The following is a 27,138-nucleotide window of genomic DNA, read 5'->3' as shown; positions in this document are numbered from 1 at the left end:
TCCATAATACAGCGTAATAATACACGGTATTTACACTGGGTGGACCTCCGTCGGTCCGTGCTGGAGGGCAGCGAGCGATCGGCGCACGCCCTGGGGCTGTTGTCCGATGACCAGGCCCCCACTCGCCTTTCCGGCCTCGGCACCCCCGAGGGTCCCGTCTCCGACGGCCTTGGGCTGAGGGTGCGGAGGGAGGCAGACAACCCCCACACCCCGCCGCTACAGCCGGTCGGTCCGGAAGGTATCCTCGACAGTGGGGTCGGACAGGAGGGTCATGTCGGGGTCGTTGAGCATGCTCAATCCGTCCAAGGTCAGGGGCTCCACCTTCAGCTCGTCATCCAGCGGGTACTGGGAATCGAGCTCGAAGCCCGGCACGCCCGCCAGGGCGCTGGTGATCTCCTTGGAGAAGCCGGGCGGGGAGTCGCCTGTGGGGAGAGAGGGGCAAGAGGTGGGGTGAAAAGGGGGCGAGAGGAGGGGTGAAAGGGGGGCAGGAGGTGGGTGAAAGGGGGGCAGGAGGTGGGGCACTCCCTCCTCGGGGACGGGTGGGATGGGGAGGGGAGGGGCAGCAGGGACAGAGGGATGGGGGACGTACAGGGGGACGGGACGGGACGGGGGAGTGGGGGGATGGATGACGGGGGGATGGACAGACGGGGGGGGGAGGGACAGGAGGGACGGACGGACAGTGGGGGGGAGGGAACGGGACAGACGGACAGTGGGGGGGGGGGAACGGGACAGACGGACAGTGGGGGGGGGAACGGGACGGACGGACAGTGGGGGGGGGGGATCGGGACAGACGGACAGTGGGGGGGGGATCGGGACAGACGGACAGTGGGGGGGGGGATCGGGACAGACGGACAGTGGGGGGGGGGATCGGGACAGACGGACAGTGGGGGGGGGGATCGGGACAGACGGACAGTGGGGGGGGGAAATGGGACGGCCGGGGGGAGGGAGTGACCAGTGGTCACAGCAGGTACCTGTGAGGATGATGTCGGGGATGGTGCCCGTGCGTGTGGAGCAGTACAGGTTCTGCTTGCTGAGCGGCGGGGGTTCCCGGAGCAGCGGGCTGCTCCCCATCAGGCCCTCGGTGTGGGGTAAGGAGTTCCCCACATCTCCACAGAACAAGGAGCTGTTCAGGTTGGCTGTCGTTGCATCTGATTTGTACTGATCGGGCAGGTGGGAGGGGAGAGAAGAGAGGGAGGGGAGAGGAGGGGGGAGGGGAGGGGGGGAGGTGGGGGAGGGGGGGAGAGGGGGAGAGGGGGAGAGGGGGGAGAGGGGGGAGAGGGGAGAGGGGGGAGAGGGGAGAGGGGAGAGGGGAGAGGGGAGAGGGGGGGGGAGAGGGGAGAGGGGGGAGGAGAGGGGAGAGGGGGGAGGAGAGGGGAGAGGGGGGAGGAGAGGGGAGAGGGGGGAGGAGAGGGGAGAGGGGGGAGGAGAGGGGAGGAGAGGGGAGGAGAGGGGGAGGGGGAGAGGGGGGAGGGGGAGAGGGGGGAGGGGGAGAGGGGGGAGGGGGAGAGGGGGGAGGGGGAGAGGGGGGAGGGGGGAGGGGGGAGGGGAGAGTGGGGAGGGGGGAGGGGGGAGGGGGAGGGGGGAGGGGGGAGGGGGAGGGGGAGAGGGGGAGAGGGGGAGAGGGGGAGAGGGGGAGAGGGGGGAGGGGGAGAGGGGGAGAGGGGGGAGGGGGAGAGGGGGGAGGGGGGAGGGGGAGAGGGGGGAGGGGGGAGGGGGGAGGGGGAGTGGGGGGAGGGGGAGAGGGGGGAGGGGGAAGGGGGGGAGAGGGGAGAGGGGAGAGGGGGGAGGGGAGAGAGGGGAGGGGAGAGAGGGGAGGGGAGAGAGGGAGAGGGAGAGGAGGGAGAGGGAGAGGAGGGAGAGGGAGAGGAGGGAGAGGGAGAGGAGGGAGAGGGAGAGGAGGGAGAGTATGGGGGAATAGAGAGCGAGGGGCGGTGAAGGGGGGAGGGATGTAGACAATTAATGTCTTTGAGTGAACAGGGCGTTCACGCACACACAGAAACACAGCCTCTCCCCCCCGCTCTAATACATGGGGACGGACACCGCCCGGAACAGGTGGCACCGGGCCGTGGCCCAGAACAGGCAGTGCCAGCCCAATGACGTCTGGGATCGGTGTCCATCTCGGATCGAACCTTGGGCTCTGCCGGTTACCGCCCCCCGCCCAAGTCCAGACGTGGGAAGGGGAGGGACCTGCTCCTCCTGCCAAGCCTCAGTGGCTGCTCCCCGGCCCTCACACAAGACCCAGGCCTGTTACAGGCCCTTTGGCCCACTGCCTCTGTACTGGCCCTCTACACAAACCCTGGACAGCCAGGTGCCTTCCACCTCGAAGCCCACTGCAGTCGTCCTGTGACCCAGTTACAATGGGCAGCGGGAGTGGGCAAACCCCGTCACCAAAGCCCTTCCCCTCCCAACCAGGGGCAGTACTCACACTGAGGGGTCCGGGTGCCGGCTGGGAGGAGGAGGGCAGTGACGATGGCTGCTGGTGGTGCTGAACAGTGTTGGTATGAGGTTGCTGGAACGTTGGTGGCTTCTGCTGCTGGTAGGGCTGCTGGAACGGCTTCTGCTGGGGCTGCTGGTAACCCGACTGCTGGGATCCCGTCTGCTGGTAACCTGGCTGTGGCTGCTGGTAGCCTGTCTGCTGGGAGCCTGTCTGCTGGGAGGACTGGGACTGTTGGTAGCCTGTCTGCTGGGAGGATTGTGACTGCTGGTAGCCTGCCTGCTGGGACTGGGACAGTTGGAAACTTGTTTGCTGGGACTGGGACAACTGGAAATTTGTCTGCTGGGAGGGATGGGATTTGTGATAGCCTATGTGCTGGGATTGGGATGGTTGGAAACTTGTCTGCTGGGATAGTTGGAAACTCTGCTGGGATGGTTGATAACCTGTCTGCTGGGATTGGGATGGTTGATAACCTGTCTGCTGGGATTGGGATTGTTGATAACCTGTCTGCTGGGATTGGGATTGTTGATAACCTGTCTGCTGGGATTGGGATGTCTGGAAACTTGTCTGCTGGGATTGGGATTGTTGATAACCTGTCTGCTGGGATTGGGATTGTTGATAACCTGTCTGCTGGGATTGGGATGTCTGGAAACTTGTCTGCTGGGATTGGGATGGTTGGAAACTTGTCTGCTGGGGTGGTTGGAAACCTGTCTGCTGGGATTGGGATGGTTGAAAACCTGTCTGCTGGGGAGTCTGGGTCTTTTGGTAGCCCGTCTGCTGGGATTGGGATGGTTGATAACCTGTCTGCTGGGATTGGGATGGTTGATAACCTGTCTGCTGGGATTGGGATGGTTGATAACCTGTCTGCTGGGATTGGGATGGTTGGAAGCCGGCCTGCTGGTACGCCTTCTGCTGGCAGAAAGGATAGGGTGGCAACTGCTGGTCTATGGAGAGGCTGCTGGTGTCCAAGGGAATACCCTGGGAGCAGAGAGGAGAGAGTTAGACCTGCAGAGTGGGAGAGACGTCCCAAGCCCCTGCTGCCCCCGAACTCACAAGCCCAGTTAACCACCCCCCCGTCACTAAACACCCACCGTACCCCTCCCCACACACCCCAGTGTAGTGTGCACCATCCACCGCCCCACCAACCTCTGTCCCGACGTGTTCTGCTGAGTTCCAGCACTTGGCGAGAGAAGAGTTTTATTTATTAAGTTTACTAGCATTTTTTGCCTACCCCTAAACTGCCTCTCAAGCAGGAGGGGCTGCAGTCCTTCTGGGGGAGGTGCTCCAGCGGTACTCCCGGGGGAGGGAGTTCTGGGGATTTAGACCCGGTGATGGTGAAGGAACAGCCTATGTGTTTCCCAGTCGGGATGGTGGAGGGGGAACCTGCGGGTGGTGGCGTTCCCACTGCCCTCAGCAGGAGAGGAGGGGGTTTGGGAGGAGCTGTCAGCGTAACTGTGGTGCATTTTGTAGCCGCTGTGGTGGAGGGAGGGGAGTGGACAGGGTGCCGACCGAGGGAGCTGCTGGGGTGTCCCGGGTGGTGTCGAGCCTCCTGAGAGTTGTGGGAGCCGCACTCACCCAGGGAGGTGGGGAGTGTCCCGTCACACTCCTGACCTGTAGATACGGGGAAAGGTAATGTGGCGGATGTGGAGTGCATGGACTAACTCCACCCAGGGAGGTGGGGAGTGTCCCGTCACGCTCCTGACCTGTAGATACAGGGAAAGGTAATAGAGTCATAGAGCACTACACCACTGAAACAGGCCATTAGGCCTATCTAGTCCATGCTGACCTGATCGGGTGCTCTGGTTTCCTCCCACATTCCAAAGACGTACAGGTCAGGAATTTGTGGGCGTGCTATGTTGACACTTGTGGGCTGCCCCCAGAACACACTACGCAAAAGATGCATTTCACTGTGTGTTTCGATGTACACGTGACTGATAGACATATCTTCTGCCTAGTCCCATCTACCTGCACCCGGACCATATCCTTCTAAACCTCTCTCACCCATGCACCTACCCAAACCTCTCTTAAATGAATTGAACCCACATCCACCACTTCCACTGGCAGCTCGTTCCACACTCGCACCACCCTCTGACTGAAGTAGTTCCCCCTCAGATTCCCCTTAAATATTTCACCTTTCACCCTAAACCTCTGACCTCTCATTCTAGTCTCACCCAACCTGAGGGGAAAAAGCCTGCATGCATTCACTATCTATTCCCCTCATAATTTTGTACACCTCTATAAAATCTCCCCTCATTCTCCTGCACTCCAGGGAATAAAGTCCAAACCTCTTCAACCTTTCCCTAGAACTCACGTCCTCAAGTCCTGGAGACATTTGTGTAAATTTTCTCTGCACTCTTTCAAGCATTGATATCCTTCCTGTAGGTAGGTGACCAGAACTGCACACAATACCCTAAATTCGGCCTCACTAACGTCTTGTACAACTTCAACACTACATCCCAACCCCTGTACTCAGTGCCCTGATTTACAAAGGCCAATGTGCCAAGAGCTCTCTTTACAACCCTATCTACCTGTGACACCACTTTCAAGGTACTATGGATCTGTATTCCCGGGTCCTGTGTTCTGCCGCACACCTCGGTGCCCTGCCATTCACTGTACAAGTCCTACCCTGGTTTGTCCTCCCAAAGCGCATCCCCTCACACGTGTCTGCATTAAACTCCATCTGCCGTCTTTCAGCCCATTTTCCCAGCTGGCGCAGATCACGCTGCAAGCTTTGAAAGCCTTCCTCGCTGTCCACTGCGCCCCCAATCTTGGTGTCATCTGCAAGTTTGCTGATCCAGTTTACCACATTATCATCGAAATCATTAATATAAATGATAAACAACAGCGGACCCAGCGCTGATCCCTGCGGCACACCACTAGTCACAGGCCTCCAGTCAGAGAGACAACCATCTACTACCACTCCCTGGCTTCTCCCCTTAAGCCAATGTTGAATCCAACTGGCTACTTCATCCTGAATGCCAAGCGACTTAACCTTCTGGGTCAGCCTCCCATGTGGGACTTTGTCAAAGGCCTTGCTGAAGTCCATGTGGACAACATTTATCACCTTTCCCTCATCGACCTTCTTGGTGACCTCCTCCAAAAACGCTATAGATTGGTTAGACGTGACCTGCCATGCACAAAGCCATGTTGACTACCCCTAATCAGGCCCTGTCTATCCAAATACTTATATACCCTGTCCCTCAGAATACCTCCCAATAATTTACCCACGACTGACGTCAGGCTCACCAGCCTATAATTTCCCAGCTTATTCTCAGAGCCTTTCTTGAACAATGGAACAACATTAGCTATCCTCCAGTCCTCCGGCACCTCACTCGTGGCTGAGGACGTTTTAAATATCTCTGCCAGGGCCCCTGCAATTTCTGCACCAGCCTCCCACAAGGTCCAGGGGGGATACCTTGTCAGGCCCTGGGGATTTATCCACCTTCATTCGCCTCAAGACAGCCAGCACCTCCTCTTCCGTAATCCGGATACAATCTATTACCTCACTACTCTCTTACCTCAGTTCTGTAGTCTCTGTGTTTGTAATCTGGCGGATGTGGAGTGCATGGACTAACTCCGCCCAGGCAAGTGCCTCAGATGCCCCTGCCCCGCCACGTTCCCCCGCGAATCACGCCCTTCCCTGCCCTGTGACCCCCAATGACGACCCCGTTCCCTCTTACCTGGGCGATGGACGAGAGGGTGGGAGACATGGTGGGCGAGAACTGTTTGGCGTGGGTCCTCCTGGAGTCAGGTCCGGACAGGACGAGGGGATTGAGTGGTGCCCGTCTCCTGGGCGAGGTGCTGAGGGAGGAGTGGAGGGGAGAGGCGCTCAGCGGTGACTGCTTGGGGGCCGGGGCCAACGAGGGGTTGCTGAGAGAGGTGTGGAGGGAGGAGCCGCTGAGCGAGGAGTGGAGGGAGGAGGTGCTCAACGACGACTGGAGGGAGGGGTTGCTGAGGGACGACTGCAGAGACATGTTGCTGAGGGACCCTTGCAGCGAGGAGGAGAGACCTGCAGAGAAGTTAGTAAAGCCATTAGTAAAGCCCCACACCACGCCAGGCAATGCAGCAAGGGTGCCACCCTGCAGATGCCCACTGTCCTGCCCAGCACCAAGTGTGAACGAACCCCCTTCAACAATGCACCATCCATCATTCCCAGACAGACACAGAGTCAGGCTCCCTCCGCACCGTCCCGTCACACACTCCCGGGGTCAGACACAGGGTGAGGCTCCCTCCGCACCGTCCCGTCACACACTCCCGGGGTCAGACACAGGGTGAGGCTCCCTCCGCACCGTCCCGTCACACACTCCTGGGGTCAGACATGTGGGAACGTCTCTCCTACCTGTGCCGTCGAAGCCGGAGGCCATCCTGAGGGAAGTGCCGAGGCCCAGCTGGGTCATGGTGCTGGCTAGGTTGCCGGTGCTGCTGCCCCCGCTGATCCCGCTGTAGGCCGACTCCTCGGGGTCCAGAGGCGTGGGCAGCGGAGACGGGAAGTGCAGGTTGGTGAGGTCCGGGAGGGAGCCACCTGTGTTCAGCGCCCCGGGAACATGTGACACCCCACCGGCCGCGTCCGGTGACGGGAAGAGGCTGCAAGGAACAAAGGTCCTGGTTAACGGCAGCTGAGGGGGTGGGGAGTGTCCCAGACCGGGTGGGGAGCATGCAGTTACCCCTCCCATCGAGCATGGGGCGGAGGGGGAGGTGTCCCAGAGCAGGGGGTGCGGTTACCCTTCCAATCCACCAGGGGGTGGGGTGTGTCCCAGAGCAGGGGGCGCAGCTACCCCTCCGATCCACCAGGGGGTGGGGGTGGGGTGCCTCAAGAGCGGTTGGGGGGGGGGGGTGTGGTTACCCCTCCAATCCACCAGGGAGCGGAGGTGTCCCAGAGAAGGGGTGCAGTTACCCCTCCGATCCACTAAGGGATGGGTGCCCCACACCAGGGGTGCAGTTACCCCTCCAAGCCAGCAGGAGGGTGTGGGGGGGTGGGGGGGCCTGTCCCAGAGCAGGAGGTGCAGTTACCCCTCCTATCCACCAGGGGACGGGCGTCCCGCACGGGGGGGTGGAGTTACCCCTCCGATCCAGCAGGGGACGGGTGTCCCGCACGGGGGGTGGGGGGTGCAGTTACTCCTCCTATCCAGCAGGGGACGGGCGTCCCGCACGGGGGGTGGGGGGGTGCAGTTACCCCTCCGATCCAGCAGGGGATGGGTGTCCCACACAGGGGGTGGGGGGGTGCAGTTACCCCTCCTATCCAGCAGGGGACGGGCGTCCCACACGGGGGGGGGTGGGGGGTGCAGTTACCCCTCCGATCCAGCAGGGGACGGGCGTCCCACACGGGGGGGTGGGGGGGTGCAGTTACCCCTCCGATCCAGCAGGGGCTGGGGGAAGGTCCATGTCCCACACTGGTCAGGTCAACGACCCTGATCCAGCAATGGGAGAGGGGAGGGGAACCTCTGGCAAGAACCAAGCCAACCCTCCCCGGTGCCCTCACCACCCCATTCACTTGCCCTATCTTGTTGCCTCGCCTCCACACGTCATCCTTCAGCTGGGCAGGCGGTGACCAGGCCATCGACTCCTCCAAGCCCTCCTGAGTCAACAACGTCCCTGGTTCAGAGAACAGCAGGCGGCCCTTGCTGTTGGGGGAGACGGAGAAAGCGTCAGCCTCCCCACTTCCCTCTTTCCGAGTCTCCCGCCCCAACCCCTGCAGCCGCCCCTGTCCTCCTGGGACCCTGACCATCCCCGGGAGGGCACGGTATGGGTGGCTGTGCACACTGGTGGGTAGCAGAAAGGAAGGGGGTTGTCTCACCACCAGAACACACACCAAGACCGGCAGTGTGGTTTAGAGGGAGACACACCCAGTAAGACAGGAAGAGAAGCACCTCTGCAAACAGTCAACAGCTGACAACTGCCAATCTTTCGTTTCTTTTCCTAAATAAAGGTTTGCAAAAAAGATTCACAAGGATGTTACTGGGACCAGAGGGCTGGGGTTATAAGGAGAGACTGGACAGGCTGGGACTTTCTCCCCTGGCATGAAGGAGGCTGAGGGGTGACCTTATAGAGGTTTATAAACTCACGAGGGGTGTAGGGTGGGAGGTCACAGCCTTTCTCCCCAGGGTAGGGGAGTCCGGAACTAGAGGACATACCAGGGTAGGGGAGTCTGGAACTAGAGGACATAGGTTTAAGGTGAGAGGGGAAAAGATTTAAAGGGGACCTGAGGGGCAAGTTTTTCCAACACAGGGGGCAGTGGGGATGTGGAATGAGCTGCCAGAGAAAGTGGGAGAGGTGGGAACAACTGCAACGTTTAAAAAACACTTGGACAGGTACATGGACAGGAAAGGTTCAGAGGGATACGGGCCAAACGCGGGCAGATGGGAGTAGCTCAGGTAGGCAACTCAGTCACCACAGACCAGTTGGGCCGAAGGGCCTGTTTCTATGCTGTACAACTCTTTACGACTTTTTGTTTGACAGAAGTCTTTTGAGAAGTTAACAGGGCACCAGCAGATTTGCATTTCTACAAGGCAGTCGATTAGATACCACAGAAACCATAGATACCATACCATTGAGCGAACTAGGGCTTTTCTCTTTGGAGCGATGGAGGATGAGAGGTGACTTGATCGAGGTGTACAAGATGATAAGAGGCACAGATTAAGTGGACAGTCAGAGACTTTTCCCCAGGGCGACAATGGCTAATACGAGGGGGCATAATTTTAAGGTGATTGGAGGAAGATACAAGGGGGATGTCAGGGTTAAGTTTTTTTTAAAACACAGAGAGTGGTGGGTGTGTGGAACGCACTGCCGGCAGAGGTTGTGGGGGCAGATACATTAGGGACATTCAAGAGACTCGTAGATAGACACATGAATGATACAGAAATGGAGGGCTATGTGGCAGGGAAGGGTTAGATAGATCTTAGAGCAGGATAAAATGTTGGCACAGCATCGTGGGCCAAAGGGCCTGTACTGTGCTGTAGTGTTCTGTGTTTAAAAGGGCACTACACAAGAAAAGAGCAGATGAGATTGGGTATGAACTGTTGGTATAGGCAGGGGACTGGAGAACTGCAGAAAATATTTGGGAGGAGTGGATCACCAGGAATGGCCGGCAGTGTCAGCGGGATGCCACAGGGGTCAGTGATGGAGCCTCTGTTACATATGGTCAATATTGTTGACTTGGATGAAGGGACTAGGGGGTACTGTGCTCAAACTTGCTGATGACGCAAAGGTGGGTGGGTCAGCAAGTGAGGAGTGGGCGAGGCGCAGACAGATGGAGTATAATGCGGGGAAGGGCAATGTTACCCACTTTGGAAGGAAGAATTTATCACAGAGACTACAGAATGTGGCGATTTAAATGCTGTAAATACCCGCTCCATTTGACAGCTCCTTCCACACACCCACCACCCTCTGCGTGAAAAAGTTGCCCCTCAGGTCCCCTTTAAACCTTTCCCCTCTCACCTTAAACCTGTGCCCTCTAGTTTTAGACTCTCCTACCCTGGGGAAAAGACGGTGACCCTCCACTTTATCTACGCCCCTCATGATTTTATACACCTCCATAAGGTCACCCCTCAACCTCCGACGCTCCAGGGGAAAAAAGTCCCAGGTCCTCGTCTCTCCTTATAATTCAAGCCCTCCAGTCCCGGTGACATCCTCGTGAATCCTTTCCGCATCCTTTTCAATTCAATGACATCTCTCCTCTAGCTGGGCGAGCAGAACCGCACACAATACTCTGCGTTGGGCCTCGTCCATGTCCTGCAGGTGATTTTCATCAAACCTGACCTCGTTTTATTGCATTATAGTTTCTTTTACTCTCCTGCTATCACCTCCTTCCGGACTAAAGCTCCTGCTGAACAGTTCTGTCAAATGTCCCCAAGGCAAGCACTGTGTGGGTCTGCACTCCGCAGCGTCCTGTCACACACTCCCAGAGCAGGGAGAACACAGGCTGGGTACAGAGTTAAACTCCTTCTAGCCTGCCTCCTCACACAGTCCCAGGGCAGGGACAGCAGGAGTTAGATACAGAATGCTTCCTCTTCATTGTCTTATCACACACGACAGTCCTGCCTGAACTGCACACAAATTGAGATGCATGTTAAACTGCAAAAATAATTTACTTTAACTTTGTAAATGAATGAAACTGATATCATGCTAATGTTATGTTGACTTCAATATTCTGCGTTTGCATCTCTCAGAAATGTTATTCATAAGTAAATTTTGAAATAAAACACCATTGACTTAAAACTCTCTCTAACATTTCCCATCACACATTCCCGGGGTCAGACACAGGGTGAAGCTCCCTCCGCACCGTCCCATCACACACTCCTGGGGACAGACACAGAGTGAAGCTCCCTCCGCACCGTCCCATCACACACTCCCAGGGTCAGACACAGGGTGAGGCTCCCTCCGCACCATCCCGTCACACACTCCCGGGCCACAGGTATTGAAACTCCTCTACAATGGAGTACACACAGTGCCAGACCTCGCCCGTCCCTTTCTCACTTACTTGATGCCAGGAACCTCACAGGACTTGGGCCGGGACGCCACGCTCTGGACCTGCGAACCAACAGGGGTTTGATCAGATTTTGTTTTACTCCATGAACGAAGGCGAGAACACAGTGTCGGGGTGTGGCCGCGAGACGGTCACGTTGTGCCTCACCTTCTGAGTGTCCCACAGTGCCTTGGGCAGTGGCCTATCCTCATCCTGGAGGTTATTGCTGGGCGAGACCGAGTAGGAGAAAGCTGCAGGAGAAAGCAGAGAGACAGCAGTGAGAATCCTCCTGTGTTGGGGGGGGGGGGGTGTACTTTCTTCGCCACCAGCCCATGTCTGCGTACACGCTGATCCTCAATGTCAACAGCAGCAAGGGTGGCCTCTGGCGTCACCAGCCGGGCCACGCCCTCTTCTTGCTGCTACCATCGGGAAGCCTGAAGTCCCACACCACCAGGTTCAGGAACAGCTACTTCTCTTCAACCATCAGGTTCTTGAACCAACCGGCACAACCCTAACCCCACCTCAGCGACGAAACACTGCGGACCACCTCCTGCTCTGCATTGGATTCTGATGGTACTGTCGGATCCGGTTATTTTCGAATCCGCAGGTTCTTTCAGGAGTCCAGGAATGAGTTGAAAACAACTCGGTGCTTCACAAAGTTTTGGAAAAGTTTAAAACAAAGGAACAGTCACATAGCGCATGGCACTGGCTTTACTACTAGGAGATGAACCGAGACAAAGAGAACTAAAGGTGAGCTCAGGCCGGTGGGGGAGGAGAGCAAGAGAGAGATTAACGAAAACCGACATCTGTAACACCTGAGATAAGAGGTACTCCTTAGCTAACAATAGTCCAATCAGGAAACCTATTAGATACCTGTGGCCAAACCAACCAATGAAAAAAAACACATATTCACCTGGTGGACGAACCAATAAGCTAGTAAGCAGCCATTCCTTGTATAGCCACTTGAGGTGTATTAAACACTAAACATGTTTAAAAAAACTAATTAAAACAGTCGAATCCAACAGTACCTAGTTTTTGCAGTCTTTTTCTGTCTCCCCTCACTGGCATGTACAATACGTGTACTGTGTTGTTTGAATCCGTGTGCCTATGACACTGCCGCAAGCAAATTTTTCCACTCTCCCTGTAACCTCTCCGCACTCGTGCACGCGACAAGAAGCTCCACTTGCCTTGAGCTCACAGGGTAGAACACTCCCTCTGCACCCACCCCTCCTGCCCTGGAGGCGTTCACCCTGCTGTGGAACAGTGCCGACGCACTGCGTTCCAGCACAGCCCACGTTCCTGTGGAACCAGTTACGCAGCGCTGGGCGGGAGAGAGAGAGGAGCTGGTGATCTGGTGGGGGAGGTATCCGTTCGGACGGTAAGTTGCTCACCTTTCGGACACACTCACCTTTACCGAGGCTATCCAGGTCTCCGTCCACCAAACCTGGACAAAACAAAAAGGGAAGTTGTGATGACCTGGGGTCGTGGGACTCCGCGGCACTGAGAAAGGTCATTGAGCCCGTCGGTCATTCCCAGTGCACTTGTTGAGATGTCCAGTTAGATCCACTCCCCCAGGTCCACACATTTCTGCCGGGAGTGTGTGATGGGACGGTGCGGGGGGAGCCTCACCGTGTCTGACCCCGGGAGTGTGTGATGGGACGGTGTGGAGGGAGCTTCACTCTGTGTCTGACCCCAGGACAGGGGTGGAGGGTGGGGTCAGGACCCCACAGGGACGGGGGGCTCACCACCCCTTGACACTCACCACTTTTCTTGATCTGGCTCAGTGCTGTCTGTGCGGTGCTGGTGAAGGGAACTGTGCCACTGGGATTGTTCACACTGGTGTGGAGCGCAGAGTCCGAGTTGGTTCTGTGTGGAGAATCACAGGTCAGTGGCAGTGCCAGGATGCACCGAGAGTAGGGGGCAGATCGGAGTGGGGAGGGAGGAATGGGAAGCAGCGTGATGCAAATCAGAGAGGGGTGGAGGTTTGTGGGAGGGGCCGGGGGAGGGCAAGGGTTCCAGGTTCGGGGAGAGAGAAGGACAGCCAGGGGAAGCAGAATGCGAGAGGACTGCAGAAAGAGAGCACGGAGGCAATAGGGGGAGGGGAGGGGGGATGGGATGGGATGGGATGAGATGAGGGGAGATGAGGGGAGATGAGGGGAGATGAGGGGAGATGAGGGGAGATGAGGGGAGATGAGGGGAGATGAGGGGAGATGAGGGGAGATGAGGGGAGATGAGGGAGATGAGGGGAGATGAGGGGAGATGAGGGGAGATGAGGGGAGATGAGGGGAGATGAGGGGAGATGAGGGGAGATGAGGGGAGATGAGGGGAGATGAGGGGAGATGAGGGGAGATGAGGGGAGAGGAGGGGAGATGAGGGGAGATGAGGGGAGATGAGGGAGGGAGATGAGGAGGGGAGATGAGGAGGGGAGATGAGGAGGGGAGATGAGGAGGGGAGATGAGGAGGGGAGATGAGGAGGGGGAGATGAGGAGGGGAGATGAGGAGGGGAGATGAGGAGGGGAGATGAGGGGAGGGGAGATGAGGGGAGGGGAGATGAGGGGAGGGGAGATGAGGGGAGGGGAGATGAGGGGAGGGGAGGAGGGAGGGGAGGGGAGGGGAGGGGAGGGGAGGGGAGGGGAGGGGAGGGGAGGGGAGGGGAGGGGAGGGGAGGGGAGGGGAGGGGAGGGGAGGGGAGGGGAGGGGAGGGGAGGGGAGGGGAGGGGAGGGGAGGGGAGATGTAGGAGGGTGCAGGGGAAGGAAGTGCATGAGGGTTGGAGAGGAGACACAAAAAGCCAGCAGGAGGGAAGTCTCTCTCTCTGACACACACACACCAGTTGTGGCCTCAACAATAACTTGTCTCAAGGGAGCACTGAACTATCGGAGAGGTGATTCCACCGTCAGAGGGGCAGCACTGAGGGAGTGCCGCACTGTCGGGAGAGCCACCTTACAAGCGAGGCTCGCACCTGTTTCTGCAGGTGAACAGCGAAGGCTGCAGCGCACCGTGGGACTGGCAGGGAGCTCCCAGGCTGATACTTCTGGTGAAAGTCCAGAGGAGCGGAGGACTCATTGCACCAGTATTTGCTTGGGTGAAGAATGATTGCCTGTGAAGGACGGGCTGGAACACAAGGAGAGCATCATACAGCTCGTGAAGTTTAAACACAGCACGGGAACTGGCCCTTCGGCCCACCGTCCATGCTGACCATCAAACACCCATGTACAAGAATCCACACTTTATTCCCCCCCGACTCCACCCCTCACCCACACACTAAAACCATAGAACAGTACAGCACAATACAGGCCCTTCGGCCCACAATGTTGTGCCGACCTGTAAACCTCGCCTAAGACTATCTAACCCCTTCCTCCCACATATCCCTCTATCTTAAATTCCTCCATATGCCTAACAAACAATCTCTTGAACTTGCCCAACGTATCAGCCTCGTCCACCACCACCCCAGGCAGCGCATTCCACGCCCCAACCACTCTCTGGGTGAAAAACCTCCCTCTGACATCTCCCTTGAACTTTCCACCTATTGCCTCAAAGCCATGCCCTCTTGTATTGAGCGTTGGTGCCCTGGGAAAGAGGCGCTGGCTGTCCACTCTATCTATTCCTCTTAATATTTTGTATACCTCTATCATGTCTCCCCTCATCCTCCTCCTCTCCAATGAGAACAGCCCTAGCTCCTTTAGTCTCTCCTCATAATCCATGCTCTCTAATCCAGGCAGCATCCTGGTAAATCTCCTCTGCACTCTTTCCAACGCCTCCACATCCTTCCTATAATGAGGCGACCAGAACTGGACACAGTACTCTAAGTGTGGCCTAACCAGAGTTTTGTAAAGCTGCATCATTACTTCACGGCCCTTAAACTTATGAAAGCTAACACCCCATAAGCTTTCTTAACTACCCTATCTACCTGTGAAGCGACTTTCAGTGATCTGTGGATATGAACCCCCAGATCCCTCTGCTCCTCTACACTGCCCAGAATCCTGCCATTTACATATTCCGCCTTGGAGTTTGTCCTTTCAAAGTGCACCACCTCACACTTCTCTGGATTGAACTCCATCTGCCACTTGTCAGCCCAGCTCTGCATCCTATCAATATCCCTCTGTAAGCTTCAACAGCCCTCCACACTATCCACAACACCACCGACCTTTGTGTCATCTGCAAACTTGCTAACCCAGCCTTCCACCCCCTCATCTGAGTCTTTAATAAATATCACAAAAAGTAGAGGTCCCAGAACCGATCCCTGCGGGACACCACTAGTCACAGCCCTCCAATCCGAATGCACTCCCTCCACCACAACCCTCTGCTTTCTACAGGCAAGCCAATTCTGAATCCACATGGCCAAGCTTCCCCGGACCCCTTGGCCTCTGACCTTCTGAAGAAGCCTACCATGCGGAACCTTGTCAAACGCCTTACTAAAATCCATATAGACCACATCCACTGCACTACCCTCATCAATCTGCCTGGTCACCTCCTCAAAGAACCCTATCAGGCTTGTGAGGCAAGATCTTCTCTTCACAAATCCATGCTGGCTGTCCCTAATCAGTCCATGATTCTCTAAATGCTCATAGATCCTATCTCTTAGAATCCTTTCTAGCAGCTTACCCACCACAGACATAAGGCTCACTGGTCTGTAATTCCCTGGACTATCCCTACTACCTTTTTTGAATAAGGGGACAACATTTGCCACCTTCCAGTCCTCCGGTACCATCCCCGTGGACAATGAGGACTCAAAGATCCTAGCCAACAGTTCAGCAGTCTCCTCCCTCACCTCACGAAGCAACCTGGGGAATATCCTGTCAGGCCCCGGAGACGTACCTGTCCTAATATTTTCTAACAGCTCCAACACATCCTCTCTTGATAGCTACATACTCTAGAACATTACCCTTACCAACACTGTCCTCAGCGTCATCAATACCCCTCTCCTTGGTGAACACTGAAGAGAAGTATTCATTGAGAACCTCACCCACTTCTACAGCTTCCAGGCACATCCTCCCACCTTTGTCTTTAATCGGACCCACCTTTACTCTCGTCACCCTTCTGCTCTTCACGTACTAAGGGGGGGAGGGGCGATTTACAGCGGCCGATTAATCCACCGACCCGTACGTCGTGGGGACGTGGGAGGGAACCCGGAGAAAACAATACGCAGTCATAGGAAGAACGTGCAAACTCCACACACACACACACACACAGCGGGGGAAGTCGGGATTGAACTCGGGTCTCTGGGGCAGTGTGAACGGTGATGACATCACTTCAACCACAGAGAGGGATGAAGCCGTCTCTGCCCGTCTCACAGATCCACCCCAGCCCACAGACTCCATGACCAGATGTGCTCGGTGCTGGACGGGAGGGAGTGGACAGGGTTGGGGGTCGGAGGGTGTTGTACGTCACTTGCTCCCACCCTGGGGCAGGGCAGGTGGAGTTGGTCAGTAACGGGAGGCAGGGGATTGGGGGCCGAAGGGCAGAGTACAGGAACAACCGATTCACCTGTTCAGGGCTGACGTCAATCCAAAGCGATGTCCCTTCTCGGCTGGGAAGTTGCACCAGGGTAGGGCACTCCTACACAGAGAGGGGCCGGGCAGGGGAGAAATAAACCAGGTTACAAACACGGCTGAAGACAAAACAGTGAGAGAGGCCCGGAGAGCACCTCCCATCGCGACCAGAACTGGAAGGCAGCGGACCGGACATGCAGCAGGCAGTTATAGGAGAGAGGGAGGACAGAGAGGGAAGGCAGGGAAACTGGTGGGATAAAAGAGGGAGCGAGGGGGGCAAGGGCGGGAGCGAGGGGGGGACGAGAGCGAAGGGGGGGGGGGGGGGGCGAGAGCGAGAGAGAGCGCAAGTGAACTCCAGACACAACACCGCCACTAACGATATATTATCCAAGAGGCCTGGCTGGTAACTGCTACTGAATGGGAATCATTAGGTCCCCGTCCACCCAACTGAAGTTATAATCGGAGCATCCCAGCAGGAGAAGGCCCTTCGGCCCCTCTAGCCTGTGCATCCTTTAAAGAGATGACGGCTGATGGGGGGGTTGGGTTGAAAGGTCAGCCAGGGTCACCAGCTCTCCTCCGTTGGGCTATGTGTGTGTGGCCCCAGTGAGGGCCCTGTGGGGGGTGTGGGGGGTTGGGTTGGGTGGGTAATGGTGGGAGGGGCCATTGGCAGTACTAATGTCGAAAGAGTTGTGTGGAGGGGTTGGGGAAAGGTGGCCATTCCTACTGCCCGGACCGCTTTGCCCAGCTGCTTCACTGCCCTGCTCCAGGGCTACATGTGAACCACAGCAGCCCCCTCAACCGCCACCCCCCCCCCCCAGTGATCCCAGGATCAGAGATCAAATGGGGGGCATTGCCTTCCCCTGCAGGGTCATGGGGACGGCCCTTTCAAAGCACCATCATGGACCTCGATGGGCCGAATGGTTTGTCTCGTGCACTGCAAATGACTCTGACCCGGTCGCCATCAGCAGTCCTCAGGTGGGGGTCCTTGTTCACCCCTTAAGAGGGAGGGAATCAGGGGCCGGGGGGGCCTGACATGGTCCATGGGAAGACGACACCAATGGCCAGAGCAGTCAAACTCACCCTGGTGTACAGGTGCGAGTGTGAGTGAATGTATGTTGAGTGTGGCTCCACCAGGAGGCAACACCCTCCTCCCAAGCCTCAGTCTGCACTCCACCACAGGACCAGTACCACAGAAGGGGAGTGGACTCTGAGCTCCCTACTGCTTCGGGCACCCGACAACAGGGGACAGGGGATCAAGGGCCAGAGAGAAGGTAGAGGTGGAGACCGTGGGAATACAGTTGTGCTCTGAGAGAACCATCTGCATCGCAATTTTCCACGTCACGAAGCCACGGCATCCGTGTGTGCGTCAAGAAATAGGGCGTTGAAAGAAAAACTTTCTTTTCCCGCATATAGATTTCGTAAGAGCGGATTTTGATTCCATATCCCGGAGAGTTTGGCTGTAATCTGTGAATTTCACGAGGGCAAATTTCTCTTACCTGAATGGTTATGATGTGGGGGTAAAAATCGCCTGTAGCTCCGACAGTTAAAGTGGCAAAGAAGCCCCAACCCCCACTGTTCCCTTCTTCCAGAGCCCACACCTGTACCAGCCCCAGGCTGTGCTACAGTTACTCGTCGAGGAGGTTCCGACACCAATTTTTATCCAAGCACCATAGAAAGCATCCTATCCTGGTGCATCATGGCTTGGTACGCCAACTGCTCTGCCCAGGACTGCGAGAAACTGCAGAGAGTTGTGGACACAGCCCAGCGCATCACGGAAACCAGCCTCCCCTCCACGGACTCTGTCTACGCTTCCCGCTGACTCAGTAAAGCAGCCGACATAATCAAAGACCCCACCCACCCTGGACATTCTCCCTTCTCTCCCCTCCCATCAGGCAGAAGAAACAAAAGCCTGAGAGTACGTACCACCAGGCTCAAGGACAGCTTCTACCCTGTGTTATAAGACTATTGAACGGTTCCCTAGTACAACAAGATGGACTCCTGACCTCATAATCCACCTTGTCGTAGCCCTTGCACTTTGTCTGCCTGCACTGCTGTAACACTATATTCTGCATTCCCTTGTACTACCTCAATGCACTGTTGGATTATCTGTATGGATGGCATACTTCACTGTACCTTGGTACATGTGACAATAATAGACCAATTTACCCATTTAGCCACCCTACACTGAAGAGTTGTGGAGGTTGGATCACTGGGGGGGGGGGGGGGGGGGGGGGGAATGTTTTAAAGAGGGAGTTTTGAAACATCTGGGAGTTAGGGGCTATGGGGAACCAGCAGAGGAGACCTGGAGAAAATACAGCCACGATCGAATTGAAGCAGCTGGCTTGAAGGGCAGAGTGGTGTGCTGCTATCTCCTTAATGTGCTTATATTAGGTGGAATTCATTACTTAAGTTCTTCCTTGCTGTGGTAGGATCTGCCTCTGGATCACACTGGCTGCTAACTCAGTCACAATGCTACCTACCCTTTATATTGTACATCCAGAAGTCTGACACCAGCGATACAACTTCAGGTCAATGTTTTGTGCTGTCAAACTTATAATGGGCGCTCCCTGTGCAATTAAACCCTCCCAGCAGTAGGGGCACATGGTCTGCTCTTGGTCAATGCCGTGAGAGATGCTCCTAATCCTGAGAGGTAATGTTGCAGCTGTATAGGTCCCTGGTCAGACCCCACTTGGAGTACTGTACTCAGTTCTGGTCGCCTCACTACAGGAAGGATGTGGAAGCCATAGAGAGGGTGCAGAGGAGATTTACAAGGATGCTGCCTGGATGGGGGAGCATGACTTATGAAAACAGGTTGCGTGAGCTCGGCCTTTTCTCCTTGGAGTGACAGAGGATGAGGGGGGACCTGATAGAGGTGTATAAGATGATGAGGGGCATTGATCGTGTGGATAGTCAGAGGCTTTTCCCCAGGGCTGAAATGGTGGCCACAAGATTACACAGGTTTAAGGTGCTGGGGAGTAGGTACAGAGGAGATGTCAGGGGTAAGTTTTTTACTCAGAGAGTGGTGAGTGTGTGGAATGGGCTGCCGGCAACGGTGGTGGAGGCGGATACGATAGGGTCTTTTAAGAGACTTTTGAATAGGCACATGGAGCTAGGGTAAGGTAGGGACACGTTCAGCACAACTTTGTGGGCCGAAGGGCCTGAATTGTGCTGTAGTTTTTCTAGGTTTCTATATTGTGGCAACACCACCTAACGACACTCTAGCAGTAGGCAAACCAATGAGCTGAGGCAGGAGAGTCATCAGCCTGGGAGCACTTGTTGGGAACTATAACAGTTTCTTAAACACTGTGCTATTGAATTTAACCAGCACCAATGAACCCCGCGGTTGAATGACTTCAGTTAAAAGCACTCTGTATTGTAGTTAACGAAAGCAGCAGCTTACCTTCTCCAGCTGGTGTCTGGTGGAGGTGATAGGTACGCAGAGCTGTACGGGGAGCTGTCGACGTGCACACTTTGGTCAAGGAACGTAACTCTAAGCGCAGGGAACACTGTCATCCAAAGCTGGGGTTTAAAGTGCTTACACTGTGCTGACATTGTCGGGGGGGGGAGGAAGACAAACTTGGGCGTCTGGGGGGGGACTGCCCCCTGGAGTGACTGTTCAGATGCACGGCTTCTGTTTGCCGCACAGAGAGGCACCTTCATTTCTCCGGGAGAGAGGTGTCACGAGATTCATCAGCAAAGGCGCACGGAGCCAAAAATCAGCAGAGTTACATTGCAACTTGCCGCAATGGGAAAATCTCCCTGTTTCATTCTGTGCACTGCTCCCGATTCTGGCCACTGTGTTTTCAGAGGGGCACAGCAGGTCCCGGGGGGGGGGGGGGGGGGGGAGCTGCAAATTTACCCACAAGATCAGGCTGGAGAAGCCGAGGCTGATACCCCTAAGGGGCGATCTGACTGGGCAAGGCAGAGGGAAGCTGTTCCCTTTAGCAAATGCAATGTGGGTTTCAAATTTGGGGTAATAGATATGGGGGGGGGGGGGGGGGGGAGGGAATGGGAGAGAATTATTTTATTGGGAGCTGGCATGGGCCCGGTGGGACTCTTTCTGTGCCTTTATAATTCCACAGTGTGGGAAAATGCTCTGATTGGGATGTTATGGTGAGGTTGTATGAGACATTGATGAGGCCAAATTTGGAGTATTGTGTGCAGTTCTGGTCACCTAACTATAGGAAGGATATCAGTAAGATTGAAAGAGTGCAGAGAAGATTTACTAGAATGTTGCCCGGTCTTCAGGAGTTGAGTTACAGGGAAAGATTGAACAGGTTAGGACTTTATTCCTTGGAGCGCAGAAGAGTGAGGGGAGATTTGATAGAGGTTTACAAAATTATGAGGGATATAGACAGAGTAAATTCGAGTAGGCTCTTTCCACCTACATTAGGAGAGATAAGTACGAGAGGACATGGCTTTAGGGTGAAAGGGGAAAGGTTTAGGGGGAACATTAGAGGGAACTTCTTCACTCAGAGAGTGGTGGGAGTGTGGAACGAGCTGCCATCTGACGTGGTAAATGCGGGCTCACTCTTAAGAATAATTTGGATAGATACATGGATAGGAGAGGAGGGTTATGGACTGGGTGCAGGTCAATGGGACTAGCGGAATAAAGTTTCGGCACAGACTAGAAGGGCCGAATGGCCTGTTTTGCGTGCTGTAGCGTTCCATGGTTCGGTTTGTTTCACTGCTCCGGGAGGAGCCATCCTCAAGCCGGTAAATAAGGAAAGGATATCTGCCGTCTGTGCGGTGACATCAGCCTGGCGATCTGTACCCTCTCCACCAGTCCGTGATGCCGCGTTCCTCGGCTGGAGTCCAGCCCCGAGTTGAAGGGACTCTGTGGGTCAAAGCAGAAAAACACAACGTAGGCAGAGCTGACCGGGTAAGCCCAGAGTCCGTGGCTCCCTCTCCCATACATCCCCACTTCCCCCACTTCGGAACATTTACTCAGTGGCTCGACCTCCGTTCCCACCTCACGGTCAGCCGAACGCCCTTTGCTTTAACTGGGTTCCCCTTTTGTGAGGAATGCGGCAGCCAATCTGTGCACAGCAAGCTCCCACAGACAGCAACAAGATGGAGGGACCCCAGCCAGCTCCCCGCCTCAAGAATAGATTATTCTTGAGTTCATTTATGGGAAGCTGAACAGGGGTAAGACGTACACAATGCGGCCACAGGAGCTCCGAAGCTACACTAGCCATCTCCCCTCTATCAGTCCAGAAGGGTCTCGACCCGAAACGTCGACTGTCCATTTCCCTCCACAGATGCTGCCTGACCTGCTGAGTTGTTTATAACTCCCCAAGGCCTGTCCACATTCTATGAGGCTCGAGCCAGGAGTGTAATGGAACACTCTCCACTTGCCTGGACGAGGACAGCTTCAACAACGTTCGAGAAGCTCCACACCATTACAGGAGATAACAGCCCACTCACTCCACCACCGATGCACAGTGGCAGCAGTTTGGACCATCTACAGCATGCACTGCAGCAACACACCGAGACTCCTCAGACAGCACCTTCCAAACCCACCACCTCTACCGGCTAGGAGGACGAGGGCAGCAGACGCACACTGAACACCACCCCCTGGGAGTTCCCCTTCCAGCCACACTCCACCCCGAATGGGAAATATTATCGCCGTTCCTTCACTGTCACCGAGTCAAAACCCTGGAACTCCCACCCCGGCAGCACTGTGGGGTACACCCACACCTCAAGGACTGCAGCGGTTCAAGGAGGCAGCTCACCGCCACCTCCTCAGAGGTAACTAGGGACGGGCAATTAAATGCTGGCTCAGCCTGCGAAGCCCTTGAACAAATAAACAACAATGTGGGCATCACAGGCAAACCCCCAGCAGTTACTGGTCCATCCCCAATACTGTGGTGACAAGAGACTAGGTATCCCGCAGTGACTGACTCACCCCTTGACATCCCAAAGCCCCTCCACTGTCCCCTGCATAGTTTCAAGAGATTCGGTACATCACCAAAGACCGTTATAAATTTCTACAGATGTACAGGGGAGAACATCCTGACTGGTTCCATCACCGCTTGGTATGGATGCTCCAATGCACAGGATCACGAGAGGCTGCAGAGGATTGTAGACTCAGCCAGCTCCATCACGGGCATGACCCTCCCCACCATCGAGGACGTCTTCAAGAGGCGGTGCCTCAAGAGGGTGGCATCCATCACTGAGGACCCTCACCACCCGGGACATGTCCTCTTCTCGTTACTACCATTGGAGGAGGTACAGGAGCCTGAAGACCCACACTCAACGATTCAGGAACAGCTTCTTCCCCTCCGCCATCAGATTTCTGAACTGTCCATGAACACTGCCTCGTTATTCCTTTTTTATGCACTCTATTTTTGTAATTTATGATTAGGTCATTGCACTGTACTGCTGAAGTAAAACAACAAACTTCACGTCATACATCAGTGATAATAAACCTGATTCGGATTCAGGAGGGAGATGGAACACTCCCCGCTGGCCTGACTGAGTGTAGCTCCAACAGACAGAGCAGCCCTCTTGCTCGGCACCCGAAGCGGTCACTCCCTCCACCGCCCGTGCACCGCGACTGTACCGTGTCCTCCCTCAGCACCTCCCCCACCGCCGAGGACAAGGGCAGCAGGTGCCAGGGTAACACCACCACCCGCGAGCTCCGCTTCAGGGCATGCACCGTTCCGACGCAGAAACACATTGCCTGCTCCCGTATTAGAACGCACAACAGTACAGCGCAGGAACAGGCCCTTCGGCCCACCACGTCTGTGCCGAATTAAACTAAAACTCTTCTGCCTGCACGTGACCCATATCCCTCCACATTCACACATCTACCTAAAAACCTCTCTTCAACGCCACTATCGTGTCTGCTTCCACTGCCACTACAAGGTTCGAGAAGGCAGCTCCCCAGCACCTTCCTGGGGGTAACAAATGCCTGACTCTACAAGTGATACCTACATTGAATCTTTCTTAATAACACTGCAAGGGGTCTGGGACAGGCCAGTTAGGTGCAGCAGTGCTTTTATCTGAAGGACATTTCATTTAAGACTGATGTTTGTTCCCGAGCTGCTGTGGGGACCTCTGAATCACTTCTACACCAATGCCTCAGGCTGCAGAATGTAGCCAACGTGTGCCTAACGATCATTCCTTGGGGTCGCTCATTACTTCAGAGGGGGCGGGTGGGGCTCAGTTTAAAGCCCTGTCTCAAAGAGACCCCTCCCCTGTCGTGCACGAGTGTGGGCTTGGATTAGGGCTCTGACGAAGGGTCTCCCACCAGAAAAAAGTCACCCGTTTCTCCCTCCGTGGACGCTGCCTGACCTGCAGCGCGTGGCTTGGATCTTCAGATTTGCAGCAATTGCAGATCTTGTGTTTGATTTTCAGGCTGCATGAGGCATTTGCCCTGGAGAGCAGCTTAAAACCAGGGAACGGGCAGTGCCCACCCAATCAGTAAAACCGTGATATTCCATGATACGATTGCTTGGAAATCCTGAGGGATTGGCATCAGGCTTACTGGGTAATGACTCCCCACTCCCTTAAACCGCCCGGGGCCCCGTCCCCCAACTCCCTTAAACCGCCCGGGACCCCGTCTCCCCACGCCCTTAAACCGCCCGGGACCCCGTCTCCCCACGCCCTTAAACCGCCCGGGACCCCGTCTCCCCACGCCCTTAAACCGCCTGGGACCCCGTCTCCCCACGCCCTTAAACCGCCCGGGACCCCGTCTCCCCACGCCCTTAAACCGCCCGGGGCCCCGTCTCCCCACGCCCTTAAACCGCCCGGGACCCCGTCTCCCCACGCCCTTAAACCGCCCGGGACCCCGTCTCCCCACGCCCTTAAACCGCCCGGGACCCCGTCTCCCCACGCCCTTAAACCGCCCGGGACCCCGTCTCCCCACGCCCTTAAACCGCCCGGGACCCCGTCTCCCCACGCCCTTAAACCGCCCGGGACCCCGTCCCCCCACGCCCTTAAACCGCCCGGGACCCCGTCCCCCCACTCCCTTAAAACTCACCTGTGGGCCCTGTTTCCCCACTCCCATTAAATTCACTGCAGACCCATTTCCCACACTCCCTTCAAATTCACCAGGACCCTGATTCCACATTAATTAACCAGGTCCCTGCTCCCTGCACCCTTTAAACTTCCCCATTTACTGGAAGTGTTTTTGTCATACTACGTAACAACTAAAACTCACTTTGAGTTGAAAGCTGGTTGTGGTATTAATGAGAGTAACCAGCCAGTCCAGCACCACCTGAACACAGAGAGTGCCAGATTGTAGGAGCTTTACTGGAAGCAGAAGCGGCAGGGCATGAAGCCCTCTGGAGCTGAATGGATGCATAAGGCACAACCCTCCCCTGAGCCACGACCAGTCAGCACGTGGGAATGAGGAGTCAGCAGTGAAGAGACACATTACCTGGAACTCGGCGGTGTTGCTTGAGATGGCGTTCACGTTTGGGAGCGAGCCGCCATAATACTGCCCTCGCGTGTGCGACAGGCGAAGCTGCTGCACCTTCTGTGCTTGTAACTAGAAGGGGAGGGTGTGGAGAAGGACATGGTTTACTGGCCAGGCAAGGCAGAAGGGGTACACGCACACATGTGCGTGCACAGACACGCGTGCGCACATACACACACAGACACGCACAGGCGCGCACACGTACACACAGGGGTACATACACGTGCACACACACCAGCTGGGCGCACAGGAGAAAACCAAGTCAATCCAAGCATTACACGGGAATCCAGACACATCGTAACGCAGTGGATGGAATCCACCCACCAGGCAGAAGATCAACCGCAGGTGCCTGATCGAGGATGAAATTCAAAGCTGACCCTCACCACAGACGATCCTGATCCAAGGCCGAGGCTCAACGTGAGCCAGAGGCGGGAGGGACCGACAAGACGCAGAATGATTTGCAGCAAGGAACATAGGAACACGAGACAACAGCAGAAGCAGCAGCCGGCCCATCAGTCCCACCGTTCACGGTGGTCCACTCAGGGGTCATCTCGTCAAGTGACAATGCAGAAACATTTGATGTATTTTACATATTACCTTACAGGACAGGTGGGGGCTATGCAGCCCCAGTGTTATAAAGTCTGACAGTGTAAGACACTGGGACACAGCCCAGTGGTGACGCGTCTGTCGCCGTATAACACTGGGGTACGGTACCGGTGGGGACAGGTCTGTCGCTGTATGGGTCTGTCATCGTACAATACTGGGGCACTACTGGTGGTGAAGGGTCTGTCGCTGTATAACACCGGGGTACAGTACTGGTGGGGACGGGTCTGTCGCTGTATAAGACCAGGGTACAGTACTGGTGGGGACGGGTCTGTCGCTGTATAAGACCAGGGTACAGTACTGGTGGGGACGGGTCTGTCGCTGTATAACACCAGGGTACAGTACCAGTGAGGATGGGTCTGTCGCTGTTTAACACTGTAGTACAGTACTGCTGGGGATGGGTTTGTCGCTGTAAAACACGGGGGTACAGTACCGGTGGCAACGGGGCTGTCACTGTATAACAGTGGGGTACAGTACCAGTGGGGATGGGTCTGTCGCTGTATAACACTGGGGTAGAGTACTGGTGGGGATGGGTATGTCACTGTATCCTACTGTTGCAGTCCCCAGCCAGACTGTACCCTAATGTTACAGTGACAGAAATGTCCCAACCAGCACAGTACCTGTGTAATCCAGAGACAAAAACTTCACCACCAGTACGTTAACAGTTGTACACAGATATCCCCATCCCCACAATTACTGCAAGCCGGATTTACAAAGAAACAGGCCCTTCCCAACTAGTATTAGAGCCCACTATTTCACAGTGACAGACCTGCCCTCTCCAATCATGTACCCAGTGACGTACAGCAACAGCCCCATCAACACCAGTACCCCGGTGTTATACAGCGACAGACCCATCCCCACCGGTACCGTACCCTGGTGTTATACAGCGACAGACCCATCCCCACCGGTACCGTACCCCGGTGTTATACAGCGACAGACCCATCCCCACCGGTACCGTACCCTGGTGTTATACAGCGACAGACCCATCCCCACCGGTACCGTACCCGGATCTTGTACAGCAACAACCCCATCAACACCAGTACCGTGCCCCAGTGTTATACAACGACAGACCTGTCTCTAGCGGTACTCTGCCCAGGTGTTATACAGCGACAGACCTGTCCCCATGGTACCATACGCCGGCGTTGTTCAGCGACAGACCCGTCACCACTAGTACTGTACCCCAGTGTTGTACAATGACAGACCCGTCCCCACCGGTACTGTACTGTGTTAAACAGCGACAGACCCGTCCCTACAGGTACCGTAGCCCAGTGTCGGGCACTGACGGGCCGTCCCACCAGCCCCCTCGGGCCCCCGGGGTGGGAGTGACCGGTGCGCCCGGAGCCTGCGCGCTAGGCCGCGGCCCCGCGGGCTGAGGGGGCCGCCGGCGGCCCGGGGCCTCGGTCGGCGCCGCTTACCCGCGAGTTGTTGATCTCCATCATCACCTCCTCGAAGGCGGCCGTCTCCTCCGCCTGCTTCTGGTTGTGCAGCGCGATCTTCTCGCTGAATTTCCGAGGGTTATTCGCCGCCGCCATGTTGATGGCGATCTCTGTGTGGCCGCCCGCGGGCGGTGCGGGCGGGGAGGCGAAGCTGCGGATTCCCCCGCCTTCCCCGCCTTCCGAACCAAAAACCCGCCCGACCGACCGTCCCACCCCCCGCAAACAGTGCGGGCGGGGAGGCGAAGCTACGGATTCCCCCGCCCTCCCCGCCTGACGAACCAAAAACCCG

At 56.1% G+C, this 27,138-nt stretch overlaps 1 protein-coding gene across 4 annotated transcripts; it reads right to left on the bottom strand.

Annotated features, from left to right (window-relative positions):
• On the bottom strand, nt 1-27,138 carry LOC127587343 (CREB-regulated transcription coactivator 1-like). 4 transcript variants are annotated; one of them, XM_052045598.1, is made up of 16 exons: nt 26,829-27,138; nt 24,772-24,882; nt 21,121-21,222; nt 19,786-19,847; nt 16,381-16,452; nt 12,658-12,761; nt 12,304-12,339; nt 11,064-11,146; nt 10,911-10,960; nt 7,930-8,055; nt 6,774-7,018; nt 6,115-6,443; nt 2,968-3,412; nt 2,426-2,937; nt 972-1,158; nt 1-422 (listed from the first exon to the last, which is right to left on the bottom strand). In XM_052045598.1, the coding sequence occupies exons 1-16, from the start codon at nt 26,943-26,945 to the stop codon at nt 217-219; spliced, it is 2,787 nt and encodes a 928-aa protein (XP_051901558.1). In that variant the 5' UTR covers nt 26,946-27,138; the 3' UTR covers nt 1-216. The 4 variants fall into 4 exon arrangements, with proteins under 4 accessions (XP_051901558.1, XP_051901559.1, XP_051901557.1 ...); XM_052045599.1 differs by having other exon boundaries at nt 2,426-2,967; nt 3,058-3,412; XM_052045597.1 differs by having other exon boundaries at nt 2,426-3,264; nt 3,295-3,412.

The sequence above is a fragment of the Pristis pectinata genome, chromosome 40 (assembly GCF_009764475.1).
Source record: "Pristis pectinata isolate sPriPec2 chromosome 40, sPriPec2.1.pri, whole genome shotgun sequence".
NCBI classification, from domain to species: domain Eukaryota; kingdom Metazoa; phylum Chordata; class Chondrichthyes; order Rhinopristiformes; family Pristidae; genus Pristis; species Pristis pectinata.
The sequence above is the reverse complement of the archived record's forward strand: the minus strand, read 5'-3'. Positions and strand labels throughout refer to the sequence as shown.

Coding starts and splice junctions, on each gene's coding strand:
- LOC127587343 (XM_052045595.1), bottom strand. CDS start 26,945: ATGGCGGCGGCGAATAACCCTCGGAAATTCAGCGAGAAGATCGCGCTG. Junction 11,147..12,303: donor CCTGGATAGCCTCGGTAAAG/GTGAGTGTGTCC, acceptor TTTCTCCTGCAG/CTTTCTCCTACTCGGTCTCG. Junction 1,159..2,425: donor CGGCACCCGGACCCCTCAGT/GTGAGTACTGCC, acceptor CTGCCCGATCAG/TACAAATCAGATGCAACGAC.